The 19,880-nt window shown below is 31.5% G+C and overlaps 3 protein-coding genes across 12 annotated transcripts; all 3 read left to right on the top strand.

The window, feature by feature from the left end:
* The first annotated feature begins 171 nt into the window (after nucleotides 1-171).
* On the top strand, nucleotides 172-4,389 carry LOC108551584 (uncharacterized). Its single transcript, XM_017905815.1, has 3 exons — nucleotides 172-437; nucleotides 719-851; nucleotides 4,364-4,389. The coding sequence occupies exons 1-3, from the start codon at nucleotides 358-360 to the stop codon at nucleotides 4,373-4,375; spliced, it is 225 nt and encodes a 74-aa protein (XP_017761304.1). The 5' UTR covers nucleotides 172-357; the 3' UTR covers nucleotides 4,376-4,389.
* LOC108551583 (uncharacterized) lies at nucleotides 2,284-3,859 on the top strand. 2 transcript variants are annotated; one of them, XM_017905813.1, is made up of 4 exons: nucleotides 2,284-2,630; nucleotides 2,702-2,771; nucleotides 3,122-3,175; nucleotides 3,740-3,859. In XM_017905813.1, the coding sequence occupies exons 1-4, from the start codon at nucleotides 2,293-2,295 to the stop codon at nucleotides 3,818-3,820; spliced, it is 543 nt and encodes a 180-aa protein (XP_017761302.1). In that variant the 5' UTR covers nucleotides 2,284-2,292; the 3' UTR covers nucleotides 3,821-3,859. The 2 variants fall into 2 exon arrangements, with proteins under 2 accessions (XP_017761302.1, XP_017761303.1); XM_017905814.1 differs by lacking the exon at nucleotides 3,122-3,175 and having other exon boundaries at nucleotides 3,740-3,855.
* On the top strand, nucleotides 3,884-16,421 carry CalpA (calpain A). Of its 9 annotated transcripts, XM_017905803.1 has the most exons (16): nucleotides 6,712-6,981; nucleotides 8,980-9,256; nucleotides 9,360-9,536; nucleotides 10,428-10,615; nucleotides 10,712-11,015; nucleotides 11,083-11,264; nucleotides 11,352-11,602; nucleotides 11,681-11,838; nucleotides 11,957-12,174; nucleotides 12,252-12,294; nucleotides 12,707-12,751; nucleotides 12,906-13,035; nucleotides 14,058-14,192; nucleotides 15,452-15,579; nucleotides 15,989-16,184; nucleotides 16,263-16,421. In XM_017905803.1, exons 1-16 carry the CDS (start codon nucleotides 6,800-6,802, stop codon nucleotides 16,346-16,348), a joined length of 2,700 nt encoding a protein of 899 aa, XP_017761292.1. In that variant the 5' UTR covers nucleotides 6,712-6,799; the 3' UTR covers nucleotides 16,349-16,421. The 9 variants fall into 9 exon arrangements, with proteins under 9 accessions (XP_017761298.1, XP_017761297.1, XP_017761299.1 ...); XM_017905809.1 differs by lacking the exons at nucleotides 6,712-6,981; nucleotides 8,980-9,256 and adding an exon at nucleotides 3,884-4,481 and having other exon boundaries at nucleotides 16,263-16,415; XM_017905808.1 differs by lacking the exons at nucleotides 6,712-6,981; nucleotides 8,980-9,256 and adding an exon at nucleotides 4,515-5,364 and having other exon boundaries at nucleotides 16,263-16,415.
* Nucleotides 16,422-19,880: the final 3,459 nt, after the last annotated feature.

Raw genomic sequence — 19,880 nt, 5'->3', positions numbered from 1 at the left:
CTTCGTAATTAGAACATAGCGTAACATAGCGTTTGCAACTTTCCTATGGAAGAACAAAAATAACATTGTCATCTCGTTGATGGTACAGCCTCTGTCGGTAGGTCAGCCAATTGTGCAGACATTCAGGCATCTGAAAATATGTATAGGCGAAAATATAAACGAAGAAAACTACAAACGTACAGACAACCGGATAGAAGCAGGCATCGATGGAACGAAGAAGAAGGGGTACGGACGACAATTCGAGTGTAGTTTTCGGCGAACAGTGCGCGTTTGTGCCACCCTTTCGAGAATCTCGCGACTTACAGTATAGACCCGTACGCTTGTGGCTATATTTATCTCGGTATCTTTATTCAGGAGATGTCGAATTATTCTTACTACTACGTGAAAATAATCGCCGACGATACTAATAACTCGAAAACGTATAAATTTCTAAAAGGGTAAGCTGTTATACTTTGGCTCAGGCGATCTTCTGGCGATGTATCGTATTATGTTCAAGTTCTCTCTTTTTGTCATCCGTTCCTTCTTGTGTCAAACGAAATCAAGTGTTCTTCAACATTCAAGATTACGTGTGTAATCGGAGAGCGTCAAAAGTGATAGATTGCGTTGAACAAAATTATTAGAGAGGAATACAACGTCAGACATGAATGCACGTCTTCCAGATTGATTTATACGAATGACATAGATGCTAATTTCTCCAGAAAAGGTAATTTATTCGTAGGAATCCTACCCTGTTTAAGCCGCCAGAAGACACATGGTCCACATATGGTCGCTACAATCTTCTGTCACGCTTACTCCGAGGAGGACTATCCGGTTCAGGTGACATCCATCATCCAGCGAACGCTGTTTTCAAGGTCCGTGCTCGGTCAGTCGCATACTTTTTAATAATTACTGTTAAAGTCGCCAACATTCATGTTTCAACGTGATTCTTAAACGAGTCATCTATCTGCAGAATGAAAAACTCCTCTGCCTATTCATCAACGAATTTTCCTTCCATTCTTCTCTCTTTTTCTCTCCTCTTTAATAATCTTTTACAGCACATTTACCCAAAGACATTCCACCCAGTAAATACATCGCGAGTGAAATGAACTCGGTAAAAGCAGAATGAAGTCGAGCTGATGGCAGACGAAGCTCAAGTAATATCAGCAGGGGGGAAATTTTTTTACTCAAGCACCATTTGGAACGCCGCCAAATTTAGCTTTAACATAAAATGAACCCCCTTGCGGTGCCGACTATAACGTAGAACGAATTCATATTTTTAGTCCCGTTACTGCCAAGGTTGTTACCCAGTTTTCCTATCGTTGCCACATTTCAAACTACCATTGTGCATCCTATCTTTTATTTAGTACTTTCCTCCTTGCAAAATATAGTATATTGGAATAACTCGATTACTCGACAATACCTATATCATTTTGGGCAATCATTATTTCCTTGTACCAATCCAGTTGATATTGATTGATGATACCTGGAATTCAAATATTAATTGAAACTTGCTTTAGATTCGATGTTTGATTGCTTCTACGTTAATTAATCGATGATACGAGGTTAAATGAATGTTCGATTCGTATTGGATGGAACGCCCCAATGCAATGCCAAAATGTTACTTTGCAATGCACAGTTGCTCCTAACAGAAATAAATAACATCGTTTAAATGCGTAAAGTTAAATTTTGATGATATACCTTAGCAATGATTGCGAAACCTGACGTTATTCTCCTCTGGCATACATACGTTCCGAGAATGTCTACGATAATAAATTATCGTGAAACAAATAATTATACTACACGTAAAATGATATCTTAAATAATAAATTTGTCCAACGATCTTCTTATATTTATTATATTATAATTTTCTGATTTTTCACAACCTTCTGTTTGAAACTTAACCTATCAAAACGATAATTAAATAGTAGCTTATTAATACACAAGCACTTATTGCAAAAAAACACGCTGCCTCAAGTGCACTAACGATATACCCTTAGAAGTTTTATTTTCTTTTTCCATTTCGAAACGACAATGCAATTAAACGAAAACATATTTGCAATTGCGAAACCTGAAAAATATTATAATTAGAGAAAAATTTTGAAATGTACAATTTCCAAATGATTGAGTAAGTAAAATTTACCATGTATCCAAAAGAAAGAAAACAGATGATGGAAATCTCCAAGTAGAATAGTAAATTCTAAGTATTAATTCCTTTTAAAAAGTGTAATATCGCGATCTCATCGCTCTGTTCCAAAAATATCATATAGGTGGCAGGCTCTTAGAAGTTTAAATTTTCCGCCGTGAGATGCGTCAATGTTCGAAGGAAGAGATAACGAAACAGAGAAGTTTCGTTTCGTGTTATTACATACACGTGGATATGGTTTCGTGTGCTATATCGCTCAGTGTCGTGGCGCCGACCGCACCGTTATAATCCAGCGAGCTGAGCGGGGAGGATGCTTCGTTCCAGGCATCTATCTTTTAGAAAATTTAACCAGTGTATCGCGAGCAATCTTGCATCGAAGACTGCTTCACAATATCGTGGGTGAATTTCTTATCTGTTCAGAAAAAAACACGTCGATTTTAACAAAAGATTTGCACATTGCACACATTTGCAACAAATGGTACAAACGGAATTTAAATAATATTAAAAGGTATGAAAAGTCGTGTTGTAAAAAGTGTAAAATTACCGAGAAATTTCATTTTGTTTATCGATTAATCAAAGGATACAAAGGGTGGAGACGATTCTGCGTGCCGTAGTGACCTTGACATGCTGCCATAGACCCACCTTAAAGGTGTGACTTTCGATTGATAATTACTTTCCCTGTTGGTATACTTCATCTCATTGGACCTTTTATCAAAATTACATATTGACACAATTGTTAATACCTAATAAAAAAGATAGATTAATAATCGGTAATAACTATATTTACTGCATAGTAATTTTCCAACTAAAATAGTATACTGTTACGTTCCTGGAAACCATCTGATAACCACAATTACTCGAAATAATTGGATGTCCGTTTCCTTTGAAATATTAATGAGATGAATCAAACTTTGAAAATAAAAAATCAATGCAGATTCAATAAAATATTGATTGTTGGAAATTTCACGTTTTTACAATTTTGTAATTATTGGTATATAGGGCAATGTCAAAATAATATGGCCGGCCAAGTTTGAGGGTCGACGTTCGAAAACGGTATGAAGCGTCATCAAGACCTGCTTTCACATGATCCCCTTTAATGGTTTGATAGCTTTTCGTTAACATGATAGTACAAAAAAAAAAAATGAAATTCATGTGTAAATTCATGTCCAAACATGGATCAATCCAATAACGTATTCGTTAAAAAATAAAGAATAATAAATTCTTCTATTTTATATATTTTCATACATAATTAAACATTAATAAAATTATATTAAGCAATAACAAAGTACTTAATAAATATTCAAAGAAAGATAGAATAAATTCGTATTCGAAATATTTGAAAGTTCGTCTCTTTATTACAAATAATAATTTTTTTTAAATATTTCATAAATATTTGAAATGTGTATTATAATTATTTACTTAACAATTACTGTAGTTTAAATAAAAATTTGACATATGAATTTCTTCATATGTCAAATTACATTTAATATTGCCAAAACTTCAACTGTTGACACGATTTTAAATTAATTATGTCCCAATATTATTACGTAAATTCACTTCTACGTTCATTTCACTGGTAAGAGTCTCTTTAAAAAACGATATTTCAAACGACAACAGAAATCAAAAAATTTGAAGCGGCACTGTGATAACAACGTAAACTACTTCGAAACTGGAGGAAAGGTTAGATGCGCTAGTTAGCAACTAAAGTGTTACGAAACTGTAATAAAAACGAGAGTATATAACAGGTGAGTTATATAGCCGTCTATATGGAGGTTATCACGAGATATTCTGACATATTTATACGCAGTTGAATCGTTCTTCATTCGTCTTCCGCGTCAACGTCGTATGACGAGCGTTCAACAAAGTATTAAACTTGCAGTTCAGTAACGTAGTTTCGAACTGTATGACACATATTGTGATCAGGCCAAAAAAATCTATCGAATGCGTGTTGAGGAAATCATTGAGTCACGTTAAAAACCATATGCTTCGAAAATTTGTGCAGTATGTTAGCAGTCGGTGTAGTCAAAAGACACGGAATCGGTGTTCAAATTAGCAAGTTGTTATCGTTCACAATAACGTTATAGCCAGACTCTCCTATCAGTCATAATTTACTCTGACTCATTATGTGCTTTCCATTGATAAAAAGGTTTTGCAATATTGAATAGCACAATACGTGTCACGTTTCTATTGTTCTTTCACTTACGTGTAATTTTGGAACTCTGACAACAAAGGGAATTTCAGAATCCTGGATAAACGTCCGTCAGATCGTAGCTAAAGCAAAATGAATAACTTTTCCTACGGATGGAAACCAGAGGTGATCGAACCAGATTTTATACGGCAAGAAGCATCGACGGCGGAAGTGAGTATTAGTATCAAACTACGATTTTATGGCTGTTAATTGTAGAACAGCTTTGTATTTTGTACGACTGCAAAGTAATTGATGAACGCCTGTTGCATCAGTTATGCAACAACGTTAATTGTAGTTTAGAGTACAAGGACGTTTCTGAAGTTTGGAAGATCGCGCTTCTACGCGTTAATTCGTGGTTTGTCTCATAGATGGTGTTCATGTTATTCCTTTAAGATGCATACACACCAAAAGGACGGAAATAAACCGAACAAAGCCGAATACAGCCGAGTCGTAATATCTGTTTATACCGGTAGTTTGTGGGCATACTTTCACGTATCGTGACTACAAAATTATGCTAAAATCCGGAATGTCTATATTCCAGATTTTATTCGATTTATTCCATATAGTATATAACGGTTCATATTTATTATTAAGAAAAATCCTATAGAAAAGTCGTGTGCATTATGGCGCGTTTAGCCATACCGTGTGACGAAACATAGGTGAGGGTAATAGCAGAATGAGCTCAGTTCGTGTCTCCAGACCTGTCAACGTAACGGTTCTATATCCGTATTGTGAAATCGCGTAAAATAATTGTATCGAAAGTTCAATAATTTTCGTTTACCGTAGTCTAAACTACTTGGTTCTGTACGATAAACACGTGACACAAACTAATCATCAATAACGCGAGTGAACAAAGTTTCTGATCTTTGAGCCGAATAGTTTGAAAAATAAGCATTTAGTGATCAGTGGTGATCGCGATAGACTAGTTAGGGCGTAGTCGTCGTACAAGATGAGTTACTACGGCGATGGAAATGGAACAACCCTCAACGATGTGTTCGTTAAAACGGCGGTCGAAGTCAAACGCTTTCTTCCATCACTTTTCAACATCAAAGTGGTACGCGTCTTTGAAGTGATTCCATCAAACTTTTAGATCTTTAATTCGATAAGTTTCAATACCCACATGATTAGAATTGACTCTTAATAAAGTCAGTTTAATTTGCAAATTTTTTGAAAAATTTGTTGTAAGCAATTTCATTTGGAGGACAATGATTTTGTACATTCCGCAATGATCACGCGTACAGAATACGAATTATTCATTTAATATTTAATTTAAAACCTTGCTTATTAGATTTTACGTAGATAATTTCACGAATGATTGCTTTATTAAATAATATAATTTTCCATTTATTCCATTTATTCAATTTACATAACCGTTTAATAGAATCATAAATAAAGCATAAATTTAACTCCACGTTCTGTGGTAAATAATACTCTGCATATATTAACAGGTAATCATACTAAGTTTACATTATAAATAATATAGCATATAGAAACTAAAATTAAGAAAACTAAAAAGTTATCATGCATATATAAAAATTAATAATAAATGAAATTTTTCGTACTGACTTTTATAGTATTAATTTTCCTAACATCTACGTAGAACGTATCATGTTACTAATCCTTAACTACCATCCTTCAGCTTAAAATTACACGTAATGCATTTAATTTGTTACTACGTATCTCGTGGCGTTAATTTTCCAATTATTTAGTTCACATTTCATTACACATCTGGATATTTCGTCACATTATCTTTGACCTATTGTACTCTGATATCAAGTAACAGAAACGACCACACGCACATCTCAATTGACAGAACAATACATTTCTACTCGTTCGGAACTGCTTTTGAGAATTAACGGACACATTCCGGTAACAGTATAATCTAATTACTTTCATCACCTCAGTAGCCACTGGAACGAATGCAATATAGAAAAATTTGCGTTGTAATACGATTTACACATGATCTGCGTATGACTTTCATTAACGTTCAGTATAAGGAACGTGGGAATAATGTAATTTAAAACTGGTAGTAATACTCGAATTAAGTAAACCTGCCTGATGTATATTCTAGTATGTATTTGAATTTAAATATCTAATTCATAAATAATTAATTAAAATGATTATTTTCATTATCTTCTTTTTCTAGACTTTTCAAGGAACATTCTATTGATGAGATATAAATAACCAAATATTTTTATATCGTGGAAAAGGATAAATTTTCTTGACATAACTTTTTGACATGTACAATCTAATGAAACAGAAGAGCTTTGATATGGAAGCTATCAAAGGTAATTGAAACTTTAAACAAATTTATGATCATAAAAGCATCATTATGCGTGAAAGAATAACTAAATGATTTTACATTTTCTAAGGTAACATTTGGTCTATTGTAGATAAAGAATTAAGGTACAAATACTGTTTGAGCATTTATTTCTCATCAATTTAGTATGTCGTAACGTTGGCTTAGACGTACCGTGTGACAAGTAGAAATGATTGTTTTCAAGGATGATGACGCTGATTACGGCAGTTCAATCAATGCGTACGCATTCTGTATCTTTCATGTGCCTGCAGGGAATATGATTAAAGAAAATACTCCTGTCATGCGTCATGTGTGCATGTTACTGCTCATTCGCCCCACGTGCGCTGACAGAAATATTCAAGATAAGAAAACGTACATTGTTGATAGAACTTATCTACATAACCTTCAAACAATTTCGTTTAATTCATCAATTTTCATTCGATTGATATGTATAACTCTTACACGCTTATTGCAGCTTATCCAAGAGAGTAATAACCTTTAATGCATGCTGTAGTTTTTTAAATAATAATGAAATTGTAATCTGGAAAAAGAGTAATTAGATATATAACTTTAATAGTTGGTTTTTATGTTCTTATTCTTGTATATGAAATGATTCACCAAAGAGATCGATTAAAACGAGTAAGTCATCGTTGATTTCATTGGTTGAATTGTATATGACTTCATAGAGGGTTTCTAACATTTAAATGATAATTATTTGATCTTTATTTTAATCCTACAATCGAGAAATAACGTGCAATGAAGATGAAAAAGTTATTTAATTCTAGATATGTAGGATATTGATATCATTTATGTAATTATAGATTTTAACTTTTGAGCCAAAATGTGCTGCATGTTCTTATTGTATTTATTTTGTTAATTATAATGTTTAATCAAATGCTATTTGTAGATGCTTCTAATTTGATTAACTAAGATATATAAATCAGTGAATGTATAGATTTAAACTATTTTAATGCGTATTCACTCATATTTTGTATGAGTCAGACTATGCGATAATTAACTTAAAAGAATTAATTAATTGGATACATTACCTCGATACTATATTTTTTGTGATCCAGTTAATTATGTTATGTCCTTGTAAAAATGCATGAGGTATTAATCAGTTAATATATAATAATTAATAATATACTAATAATAATACTATATAATTTATTAATATTATTAATAATATTTTAGGTGACCAAATTATTTAAACAAATGATTCTATAATTAATTGGCAAAGTTCTAAAATATCCAAAGCTCGCATTATTAATTTTTCTTTTATTTAAAATTAATAAATTTAAGATATGTTAAAACAATTAGGAAACTATATTTCTCAAATACTAATTATAATTACAGTTTATCTGTTATTTATAGAGAATTATTTATTTCTTTATGTCCTTAAAGAAAATAACTGAAAAGTAAAAATAAATCGTCATTCTCTTGTGTGCAAAAATCATTCTAATGTATAAAAGTGACTAACAAATTTATTAAGTTTAACTACTACTTTAAACTGAACAGTAAAAATAGCGAAAGTCGAAAAAGAAAATTTTAATACTCATCATTTTGGACATTCACTCACCATTCTAAAATAAATTGAAACATATTTATGCTTGTATATAATATACATAAAATTGAAGCGTTTGTCTCATTAATTTATTGCAAGTACTCTTTCTCGACAACGTGTTTTTAGTCCACGTTTTCTACATTATTTTCTGTATTTATTTTCAATAGAGAGTCAAACAGCTTTTCTTAGCGCGTGCGAAATGTGTTAAGATTTATACATTTTCGAATCATTTTTAGAGTATATATAAAATGTCTTCGTTATTTATATCTTAATATTTCTATCTGAGACTATAACTCAAATAATTAAATTCAGACTAATTGCCTACATATTACAAAAAATCGGAATAACTACGACACAAGTAATTAAATACCAAATGCGTAATATTTTTTTAAATTATTCTCTTAGAAGGTTAAATTATAAAATAATCATCCGCTCCCTTTTGGCTACACCTTTTATTAGCTCTATTAAAATAAATTTATCTGCCTGTATTATATCGCATCGATAAGGTACATTAGATGTGGTCAGGCTTTCCGTTTGCCATAACGCGTTGCCATACATGATAAATTTAATCAAATGTCCTTTACAACAGTATACTTCCATCCACAATCGGGAATACTTTGATTCGCACGTTGTAGTAAATCTGTTTATAGAGATTCAGAAAAATATTCGCAATTTTTCGTCTTCTGTTAATTTTATTTAAAGAAAAAAGATTGTAGCATAACTTGCATCAGTTATATTATTCGATCGTTCATTCTTGTTCATCGATATATACAAATGGATCAACACCGAAAGTATACAAATTATAGATACGTGAATTATATGGAGGAAGGTGTAGCTCACTTGAAACTCTCGCCGCTAGCAGAATTTAACAAAAACATCGACCCCGAGAAAGGGGGCGCGATTCCAAGAATCTCTCAAACGAATCTTCAACCGTATTACACTGCTACGAAGTCTAACGTTTCAAAAAAAGATAGTATAGGTTCTCAGTCAGCATCGACGAAAGCCAAAGAGACGTCTGACAAATATTGCAAGGATAGTCCCGTAACGACAAACAAAAATTTTATTGGGAAATCATACTACAATGTAGGCAATCTTAGAGTTGTTAACAATTAAAATTATTGCTATGACGGAGAAAAATTTAAAGAGGTTTGAAGGTATGTAAATAAAAACAATATCTTTGTTTTAGTTAGGAGAAAAGGGTTCTGGCTTCAGACCCCGAGGAGCAGTTCAAGACTTCAACACGCTTAAGCGAGAATGTTTGTCGACGGGAACACTTTTTGAGGATCCCGAATTTCCAGCAAATGATTCGTCGTTGTATTTTTCGAAAAGGCCGGATAGATACATAGAATGGAAACGACCGATGGTAAGGACTTTTTATTTCTTTTTAAAATTCGAACTTTTGTTTAAACACAAACCTAAATGACCTAAGCAAAATTGATTTTAAATTACAATTTTAAAATAATCATTTCAGATACGGCTAATTACTATTTCATAAGATCCATCCATCTATGCCATAGTTAAGTGCATGCATACTCGGTGAATATTCAAAGCCGATTCTCCCGATAACGAAGCTTCAAATGAAAAAATTTTATTCTGTTTTTTATTCAGCTTTTCGTGTAAAATCACCACCTTCCCATTTGTACCACCAGTTACGTAGCACCCCATATATCAAATTGAAGATATAACGTTTATCTTTTAATTGAAAATTTGTTCCTGAAATAACTTTCGGACAAATGGATAGTCATTAAATGTAGCAATAATTATGTTAAGCACACAATAGTATTAGTTAGAAAGAAACATAGGCATCCATAGTTCGTGTGATTTGATTTACCGTGTAATACATACAAACTTGTATGTATATCTGTTCGCCTCGCGAATGCATATGTATGAGCAAAATTGCATGGATTGGTAGTAATTTTTTTACTAATATTTTGAAAAATATGGCTAATTGCTAATTTTTTCAAAGAAAAATATTCGGAACAACGCTCTTTACAATATATTTTAAGACCACCAAAATCAGTGATGTAGCAGTTCGATAATTTTATCTTTTTTCATCACTATTCTTACAGAAAAATTATTTATAGCATATAAATTTCCACTTCTACGGCAAACAACTTTTGTAAGAATATTTTTTTAACTTCAATCCCTTATGAAATATTTCACTGTTACACAGTTAAATGGAAAATCATATACAAGTATATTTCTCTCCTACTGCTTGACTAATGGTTTGTTATATTTCAATCTTTTTTCGAAGGAAATCGCGGACAACCCTCAACTGTTCGTCGAGGGTTTTTCCAGGTTCGACGTTCAGCAAGGCGAGTTAGGAGACTGTTGGCTACTGGCTGCGGTCGCGAATCTCACTATGGATCAAAATTTGTTTTTCCAAGTAGTCCCAGAAGATCAAAGTTTCGAAGAAAACTACGTCGGTATATTTCACTTCAGGTAATTGCGCAATTGGTTGAATCAGCATTTCGAAAATTTGCATGCCGTAAGTTAAAAATGTTTTTATCTAACTGTTTATACGTCAATGTTGAACAGATTCTGGCAGTACGGTAGGTGGGTGGATGTAGTAATTGATGACAGATTGCCGACCTATCGGGGTGAATTATTATATTTACATTCGGCGGAGGTCAATGAATTCTGGAGTGCTTTGTTGGAGAAAGCATACGCAAAGCTTCATGGTTCCTACGAGGCGTTGAAAGGTGGAACTACCTGCGAAGCCATGGAAGATTTCACGGGTGGTGTAACAGAAATGTATCAAATGGACGAAACTCCTCCAAATTTATTTAATATTCTGTTAAAAGCTTATGAAAGAAACTCGCTAATGGGCTGTTCCATAGAGGTAATTCAAATGGACGTTATGTGTCGTGCATGTTGTACGCACACAGTAAAACGAGTTACTCTTTTAGCCTGACCCAAATATATTGGAAGCTGAGACGCCCCAAGGACTGATCAGAGGCCATGCTTACAGTATTACACGTGTTAAACATGTAGAAATTCAAACACCGAACCAGTATGGCAGAATACCTTTGCTTAGGCTTCGAAATCCATGGGGTAACGAAGCAGAATGGAATGGTCCGTGGAGCGATCAGTAAGTTGTTTGACAGTCCAATTTATATAGAACGACATGTTTTTCTTCCTGAAATGGTAGGCATCTTATTAAATGTTCATTTAATAGGTCACCAGAATGGAGATTTATCCCCGATCACGAGAAAGATGAATTAGGCTTGACTTTCGATATGGACGGTGAATTTTGGATGTCGTTCCAGGATTTCACTCGATATTTTACACAATTAGAAATATGTAACTTGAATCCAGATTCATTGACCGAGAGCGATTTAAGTGCTGGTAAGAAGAAATGGGAGATGAGCGTATTTGAAGGAGAATGGGTACGTGGTGTTACAGCAGGAGGTTGTAGAAACTTTTTAGGTAAGTGTTCCTCTTTGTTTAATGTTCATCTTTGTTGTTACAATACCTTTAATGGCTAACATTTTTGGGGGGTTGCAGAAACCTTTTGGCATAATCCACAATACCGAATTACGCTGGAATATCCCGATGAAGATGACGATAAGTGTACAGTTATCGTTGCATTGATGCAAAAAAATAGGCGAGCACAAAGAAGAATGGGTGCAGATTGTCTGACTATTGGATTTGCAATATACCATGTACATACTTAAAATTTATAAATTTGAACAAGAAATTCATGTCCTAGTAATTTTAAACTATTAATTTAATTTTATTGTGAAAGATAATATGTTGATTTCAATGGTTGTGAATATACAGTTGGACTATCCCGAACGGTTACCAAAGCCACTGGATGTTAATTTCTTCAAATACAATGCATCTGTTGCAAGATCACCAGCATTTATAAATTTACGAGAAGTGACGTGCCGTTTCAAATTGCCACCTGGTGTCTATTGTATAGTTCCAAGTACATTCGATCCTAACGAGGAAGGCGAATTTTTGTTGAGAATCTTCTCTGAAAATAAAAATAATATGGAGTAAGTAATTTCTTTTCTATGATAAAAAATTTATTATAATAAGAAATTTAAGTTTATATTAAAACTGTACCTTTTAGAGAAAATGATGAAGAAGTTGGTATTGGAGAAATTGACGACAGGGTAAGAAATTTATACTTATTTTATATATTAATACTATGTATTAAAAACATTTATATAAAAATATTTTTTTCTTATATGTTAATATAAGATGTTATGTTAATAATCTTATTTTGAATGTATAGATTATGCACGACACTTAATGTTGCACAATCTACAGCATTAACATAAATACTCAAAATACTGACAAGAAAATAAGTTCAGTCAACACTCTGCACTTATATGTTGATAAACTGCATCTAATACCTACAGCTTCCTTAATGCTTTTAAAGTATTGGTATTTAATGTATAGATCTATGATGTGTCCAATTTTAATTATATATAATCAACTTAATCCAAAAGAATTTAGTTGGTGATTGTAAATTCCAATTAATAATTCATAACAATTCGCATGTTGATGTTGCTTGGCTTCTAGGTCATTAATCCTAAAGGTGATAACGAACATGGAGATGGTGATAAAGTAAGTAATGTGCATGCTAATAAACTTTATTCAGTATTTGTCTAAATAAAACGTTTAAAATATTTAATATAATAATAACTAATAAAATTTAATTCTACAAGAATTGAATTTTGTCAATATCTTTTGACGAAATAGCATTTCTATTTTTTTTAAGGTTCGAGATGAACCAGATCAAGACCGAAACACAGAGAAAGTTCGAGAGTTCTTCAAAAAACTTGCCGGTGACGATCTGGAAGTGGATTGGTTGGAACTAAAAGAAATTTTAGACTATGCAATGCGAAAAGGTATGGTTATTTAATCGTAATTTGTTTATATTAACCGTATATTAAAATATTTCAGTTATAAGCTAGTCAATTATGAAAAAATAAATTATAAAATCGACAAGTAAAATTTACTGAAATATTTTACATCTACTTTAATTTCAATGTAAATATTTAAGTAAAATCAGTACATTTTATATAATTACGGTTAATATCTGTTCCTACACGTGGAATAGTATAACACACACACATATATAAATAAGTTGTTGTTATCATATACGATGTAGTCTTGATTCTGTTTTGTTTAATTGTTTCGATTATTTGCTTATTATTAAAAAGAGCTTTTGTACTTTTAGAACAGCTTCTGTAGTAATGCTTTCCAACTTAATATTGTTTGTGGTTATTAAATTTACGTAATTGCGCTTTCTTGGTATTAATCATTCGTTTAGAGTACTTTATGAAGACATGCAAATAGCACTACGCATACTGGTTTAAGCATTGTTAATGCACTATTTCGATTAATTTGTTCTCATTGTAAAGCAATTACTGTATGAATGCTAATGCAACACAAATTTCGCTCTAATAATTGTGCGTGTTTCGTTTCTTTCTGTATAATTACTTCATACATGCTGTACATAAATACATTTGGGTCCCGTAAGAAATAGAAATATTAAAAGTGTATATTATTCTATAATTAATTCATATTCTAGTTAAAACTCTTTGTTAACGTAGTATAATGTGTCGCGACTAATAAACAACTGCTCGATTAAAATTTTTAAATTGACTTTTAAATTAACATTTGTTAGAATTAAAAAATCTAAGATAATACAAAGGTGTCAGGAACTGGATAAAATTTTTAAATAAAGCTTTCTTGTCATTAAGATTAGATATGTTGATAATGTGACTGATGTAAAAATTAATAAAGAACTCATAAAAGATCTGTAATGTTATTGGAACTTCATGGTTTTAAATTTTTAGTGATCAATCTGACCTGAATGTACGTATGTAAAATTTAATGTTAACATGTAGCTGTATGTTACGGGTAGAACTACCACAGTTGGCGCGTCATAGTGAGGCTCATGCCCCTGAAAGTGTACAAGGAAATGGTTCGTTTATCGACACTCTCATCTCACTGCTGTGCGGCATTGTTTGTAATAATGAACAGTACAATAAAACTGTAGGTAAGGCATCATCTAGTATATACTTCACACTACGGGTCATTCTGCATACGTATGTGATAAAGGCGACAATTATTTTTCAATGTTCTTTCAATCTTTTTTAGAGAAAAAGAATTGCTCGATTACACCAAAATTTTAATGTAAAGATTACGTACAGTTTTGTTTTCGATTATTTCAAATTTATTATTGATAACACAAATATTATTAACCCAAATAAATTCTAAAATAAATGTGAGTGTAATATATTTTGCTGCATTCTAAAATAGCCACTTGATGTTTTAAATGTAAAATAGTTTTGTTTTTACTCAAAAAAAAAAAAGGAAAAGAAATAATAAAATTAATAATCGGATTTTTATATAAACAAATCTTTGAATACATATATGGTAAAGATAATATATAACACATAATTCTTTATATTAACATAACTAATAAACATAAGAGGTTCATTAGTTCATAACATTAATGAGCAAATGTTTTGAATTTACATATTGATATATTTTAAACTAATATTGTTCAATCGATCTATTCTTTTACTCTAAATAGTTTCAGAGAGCAAGATTCGACCCCATGCCTTGATGTTTTTATATCATTTTGAATTTTGAATGCTTTGATCGAAACTAAGAGCTATATTAAATATATGAAATTACCAAATTATTTCTAAATATTAAACTTCAGAAGAAAGAATTCGTCAGCAGTCTAAATAACTTGATTAATAAAAGTAAAACAGATCATATGATTGATTATATCTTAAAATTTTTTTAAATTTGTTATTCGTTTGTGCAAAATTCTGGCTACAATTTATAACAAGATCTTATTTAAGTAAAATGAAAAAATTAATTACAATTAATTGTCTGAAATAAATAACAACTATCTGTAAATGCAAATGCAAGTCAAAGGCTTGAAAAAGAGATAATTGAAGTTTGTGCATGTGTCTTTGCTACAAAAAGAAGTATATAAACTATTAACGAAATTGCTTGAAAATAATTCATCAAATGGCGAATGTAGGCTGTAAAAACTTGCTACACAGCCTCACTATAATCCTATTAATTTAATATCTCATAATCAGCCTATTGTTATTTATCTATATCCTGTTTACATTTGTGGTGTTATCGTCGTCAATTTTATAATGATAATCCTTTAATATATTTTTGCTTTGTAATGTTACAGAATTTTATCTTGTCGATCATAAAATGATAGATGATAAAATGATAAAGTTTGCATTTAATCGTATACTACAAGTAGAAGTACTTTCTTTATTTCAGAAACAAATGGTAAAGGATTCAGTAATGATGTATGCCGTAGCATGGTTGCTATGCTAGATGTCGATCATTCTGGAAAACTTGGGTTTGAGGAATTCAGAACATTATGGAATGATATACGAAAATGGAGGGTAAGATAATTTCATTTATAGTGTATTAGCTTATTATATGTACCATATTATGAGTTAACACTTTGTTAACTGATTATACATATATACTAATTTAATAGATATTTTCACATTATTATAATGAATGGTTAAATTTTTTCGATATGAAAAATATTATCTAATGACAATGAGATTTTTCTTTGTAGATGCTAATATATTTGAAATATAATTTTTTTTTTTTTAACTATTTGACTCATTTGAATCTAACAAATTTTTCACATTTGGTGAAATCATTAAATTATTAATTGTTTATATCATCGGTATTTAAATAATAATAATAAATAAGTAAGGTTAGGAAATTAAGAAATTAAGTAAATAAATTAGAGTAGGGTATTATATTATAATAAAATTCATAAAAACGATTAATTTTTAGGCTGTGTACAAATTATACGACAAAGATGAGTCAGGATACTTGAGCGCATTTGAATTGAGACAGGCATTAAATAGTGCGGGATATCGACTCAATAATCACATTTTAAACATCTTAGTTCATCGTTATGGAACGAAGGATGGTATGATTACTTTCGATGACTACATAATGTGTGCAGTCCGACTGAAGACAATGATAGGTACACAAATATATACGAGTAAATAAATAAAACATCTATGTAATAATATAGAAATTAATGCATGTTTCCCTTTTTTAGATATTTTCAGAGAGCGAGATCCAGATTTAACTAATACAGCAACGTTCACGATGGAAGAGTGGATAGAGAAAACGTTATATTCGTAATCTGATGCGTGTGTCAAAATTCTTGATAACGAAAGATAAATACGTCCGTATCTTTATTTCATTGTATTAGGAAAAACTTGGCAGTTTTTATCGTTTTTTATTTCAAATTCTTTTTTCTATAACATTTTTTAATTTACTACGCTAAATTAATTAGACATAGAACAAAGCTGTAAACAATATTTATTTAAAGAAAATTTAAAATTCTTATAAAACCTGTATATTAATATTTGTTTCAAAAATTGTACAAGAGAAAAAAGAAAGTATACTTAAAATTGTGCTGTTTACAATAATTTATTCATTGCATTTGCATTAGTACTATATATTTATACCATATAAAATACGCGAATGTACTATGTAATTATACGCATAGATAAAACCTGATGTTTGGTGCTTTAATGTGTCCTTGTATATCTGAATTCTTATTTTGATAAAAATAATAATAACACTATTCAACACGAATTTTATTCTCAAATATCCATTTGATAGCTCTTGTAGAGTTTACTTTTCTGGAATCATCCTCATCCTCTATCATCTATCATATATCATCTATCCTCTACCGTCCTCAGTTTCCATAAATTACGAATTTTCTTTAAAAAACGCGCGATTTTTGGCTAAAATGAAGTATTACATAAAAGGTAAGAAAGGCAGAAAGAGATTTCAATCTTTTAACAATTGGTGAAGAAGCAGGGGAAGATGAAGAAGAATCTGTGATATTAAATAAAAAGTTCAGTGATACGGGCAAGTCAACTCATGATCATTTAACTGATCCAAAATTAATCTCACAACCAGCTTAAGAATCTGTGATATTAAATAAAAAGTTTACTGGTAAAGGCAAATCAGCTCATGATCATTTAACAGATCCCAAATTAAGCTCACAACCAGCGGTTGAACCATCTGGACCTCCAAATAAGGAAAGGAAAAAAGACTGTAATAGCGATTGAAAAAGTGACGATGAAGTAAAAACTCAAGAAGAATTAGAAATTATGAAGAAAGAGAAAGAGTTAGTTTATTGTTTACATTATAACTATGTTATAGAAAGTAGGAATTTTTATTGACTGTCTCTTATATTTATATTTTCAGAGCAATGAAGGAAAGGATAAAAAGTACATTGAGAGATACAAAAAAAGAACCGAAGAAAGTACAAAATTATAAAATAGATGATGTTGAAGATGATAAGGATATAAAGGAAAATGAATACAAAATAAAAAACTCTCTATGAGGTTTAGAACAAGAGAAAACCAAGAAGATGCACCATAAGAGATATCAAGAATTATTAGGATAGCTCCTGTATTTGAATACAATCATTTATCATATGTTTATAAATATTGTACATATATATATGGTCATTGTAATGATAATTATTACGTGATATGTATTACGAAACATATTTTTCTCGTGACGGTCCGTGATACGGACACCTACTCGGATTCGAATGTCGATATGTCATTGTTTATTATATCGTTAATAATTAACGTGTATATGTGAACATTTCAAAGTGAATAAAATGTACCCTAAGCATATAACCATTGCAGTTTCATTTTCTTTTTATCAAGAATAAAATCACTCATCTTCATCTGCGACTTCATGTTCGTCTATAATTAATTCATCAACTTTTAAAATTGCATCGTAAAGGTACAACCTTAGCGAGCTTTCTAATATAAGTATGGATATGAATTCGTTGATATTTAAATAATTATTGGTGATTACTGCACAGAATTTTTGAACTATTGGCGAAGACACTAATGGTTTGTCCTTCCATTATTATGATGGAATAATTAATAATTTCAGTTCATGAATTAATTATAGAAATTTGGAATTTCTCGCAACAAAAATATATTTATATTTGCTTCACTGATATTATTAAATATAACAGACATCGTTTAATATTCTACATCGATACTTTATCACATAGCTATTTCAAAGATGCAACATTTTCCCGCTACAAAAATACCTAGCGTATCTGGCTGCAGCCAACTTCCAGTTGGCGGTAAGCGGGCATAACGTTAACATGGTGGTGTATTCTGACGCGTTAAAGTGAAACATTAAATCTCAAAACGTTTCATGAAGTAGTGATATCGCTGATTGACGTTTTAATTACTTTACGAAGTTCAAGATTACTAACTGTGAACATTTCTTCGCTGGTAATATGATACATGTGAAAAAAAGTGATGTTACATAGTGTAAATTGTATAACGATACACGTGGGAAATAAAGTGGCGTGAGTGCCGTATCCTATGATACTACCGCATTGTCCGTTATTATCGGCTATAGAAGATTCTAGATTTCGACAGTTCGTTGGAATATTTGATCAACATTACTCTGAATAGACAGCTTTTTAATAGTTATTTCAATTTTTCTTCGATCTTGACATTCCATTGCAACATAGTTATGTATTATCTCTTTTACATTCTAAATTTTAATTTTAGATTAGAATATTTCATAACTACTGCATAGAATAGGCTGCTCTCGAACCAGTAGGGCAATTATGTTACAATTGAAGGTGCATATATGAAACAAAGTAACGGAAAAGCAAATGCCTGTGAAATCGTTCCACACAGTATAATTTTTTCGCCCACGTTTCTGAAATTAAGATTCTCGGTTAGATTTTTTTTGGTCTAACAACGTAGAGGGAATTCTTCCTCAAGGGAATTGGATATTTTTTTCCGGTTTCAAGCGTGCGTTTTCGAGAAATAGTGCTGGAAGTGACAGTAGCTTTCAGATCGTGCTGTGCAGTTTATCTTTTTGCTTTCTATCTTCAAAATTAGACTTTTGGATTCGGATTTTTTCATCTAACAGTGTAAAATAGAATTTGCTGCAATAGCATTGATTACTTTTTTTTCGGTTTCGAGCGTGCGTTTTACAAAAATAGTACCGAATGTGTCAGTGGCTGTCAGATCGTGATGCGCAATTGACTTTTATGGATTCGATCTTCGAAATTAGACTTTTGGATTCGGATTTTTTCATCTAACAGTGTAGAGTAGAATTTCCTCTAATGAGATTGATTACCTTTTTTCGGTTTGGTGCGTGCGTTTTCCAAAAATAGTGCCGAATGTGTCAGTGGCGATTAGATCGTGATGCGTAATTGACTTTCTTGGATTCGATCTTCGAATTTAGGCTTTTGGATTCGGATTTTTTCATCTAACAGTGCAGAGTAGAATTTTCTCTAAAGGGATTGAATACTTTTTTTCGGTTTGGTTCGTTCGTTTTCGAAAAATAGTGCCGAACGTGTCAGTGGCCGTGAAATTGTGCGGCGTAGTAAACCTTTTTGGTTTCTATTTCCGAAATTAAGCATCTTGATTAGGTTTGTCCTATACATCAGTGTAGAGTGGAATTTTTTCTAACGGGATTGTATACTTTTTTTCAGTTCGTTTCACATTACGTTCCTGTGGTCGCGGTTTAATTGCAATGGCTAATGCTGGGGAAGATGACAATGGTTCTCAATACTTCTTTATTCGTAATTCTACACCAAATTTGCAGAATAAACATACAATCTTTGGTAAAGTTACTGGAGAAACTCTATATAACATGCTTA

Source organism: Eufriesea mexicana, unplaced genomic scaffold (assembly GCF_001483705.2).
Source record: "Eufriesea mexicana isolate 0111107269 unplaced genomic scaffold, ASM148370v2 scaffold4599, whole genome shotgun sequence".
Taxonomy (NCBI): Eukaryota; Metazoa; Arthropoda; class Insecta; order Hymenoptera; family Apidae; genus Eufriesea; species Eufriesea mexicana.
This window is presented reverse-complemented; position numbering and strand designations above follow the sequence as displayed.

What these genes read in the sequence shown, in the direction of transcription:
- CalpA (XM_017905803.1), top strand. Translation starts at nt 6,800, where the DNA reads ATGATTGTTTTCAAGGATGATGACGCTGATTACGGCAGTTCAATCAAT. An exon ending in AACATGGAGATGGTGATAAA is followed by an intron (nt 12,752 to 12,905) that starts GTAAGTAATGTG and finishes ATTTTTTTTAAG; the next exon opens with GTTCGAGATGAACCAGATCA. An exon ending in ATGATATACGAAAATGGAGG is followed by an intron (nt 15,580 to 15,988) that starts GTAAGATAATTT and finishes ATTAATTTTTAG; the next exon opens with GCTGTGTACAAATTATACGA.
- LOC108551583 (XM_017905813.1), top strand. Translation starts at nt 2,293, where the DNA reads ATGTTCGAAGGAAGAGATAACGAAACAGAGAAGTTTCGTTTCGTGTTA. An exon ending in GCCATAGACCCACCTTAAAG is followed by an intron (nt 2,772 to 3,121) that starts GTGTGACTTTCG and finishes ATTGGTATATAG; the next exon opens with GGCAATGTCAAAATAATATG. An exon ending in AGGGTCGACGTTCGAAAACG is followed by an intron (nt 3,176 to 3,739) that starts GTATGAAGCGTC and finishes AAACGACAACAG; the next exon opens with AAATCAAAAAATTTGAAGCG.
- LOC108551584 (XM_017905815.1), top strand. Translation starts at nt 358, where the DNA reads ATGTCGAATTATTCTTACTACTACGTGAAAATAATCGCCGACGATACT. An exon ending in ACGTATAAATTTCTAAAAGG is followed by an intron (nt 438 to 718) that starts GTAAGCTGTTAT and finishes ATTTATTCGTAG; the next exon opens with GAATCCTACCCTGTTTAAGC.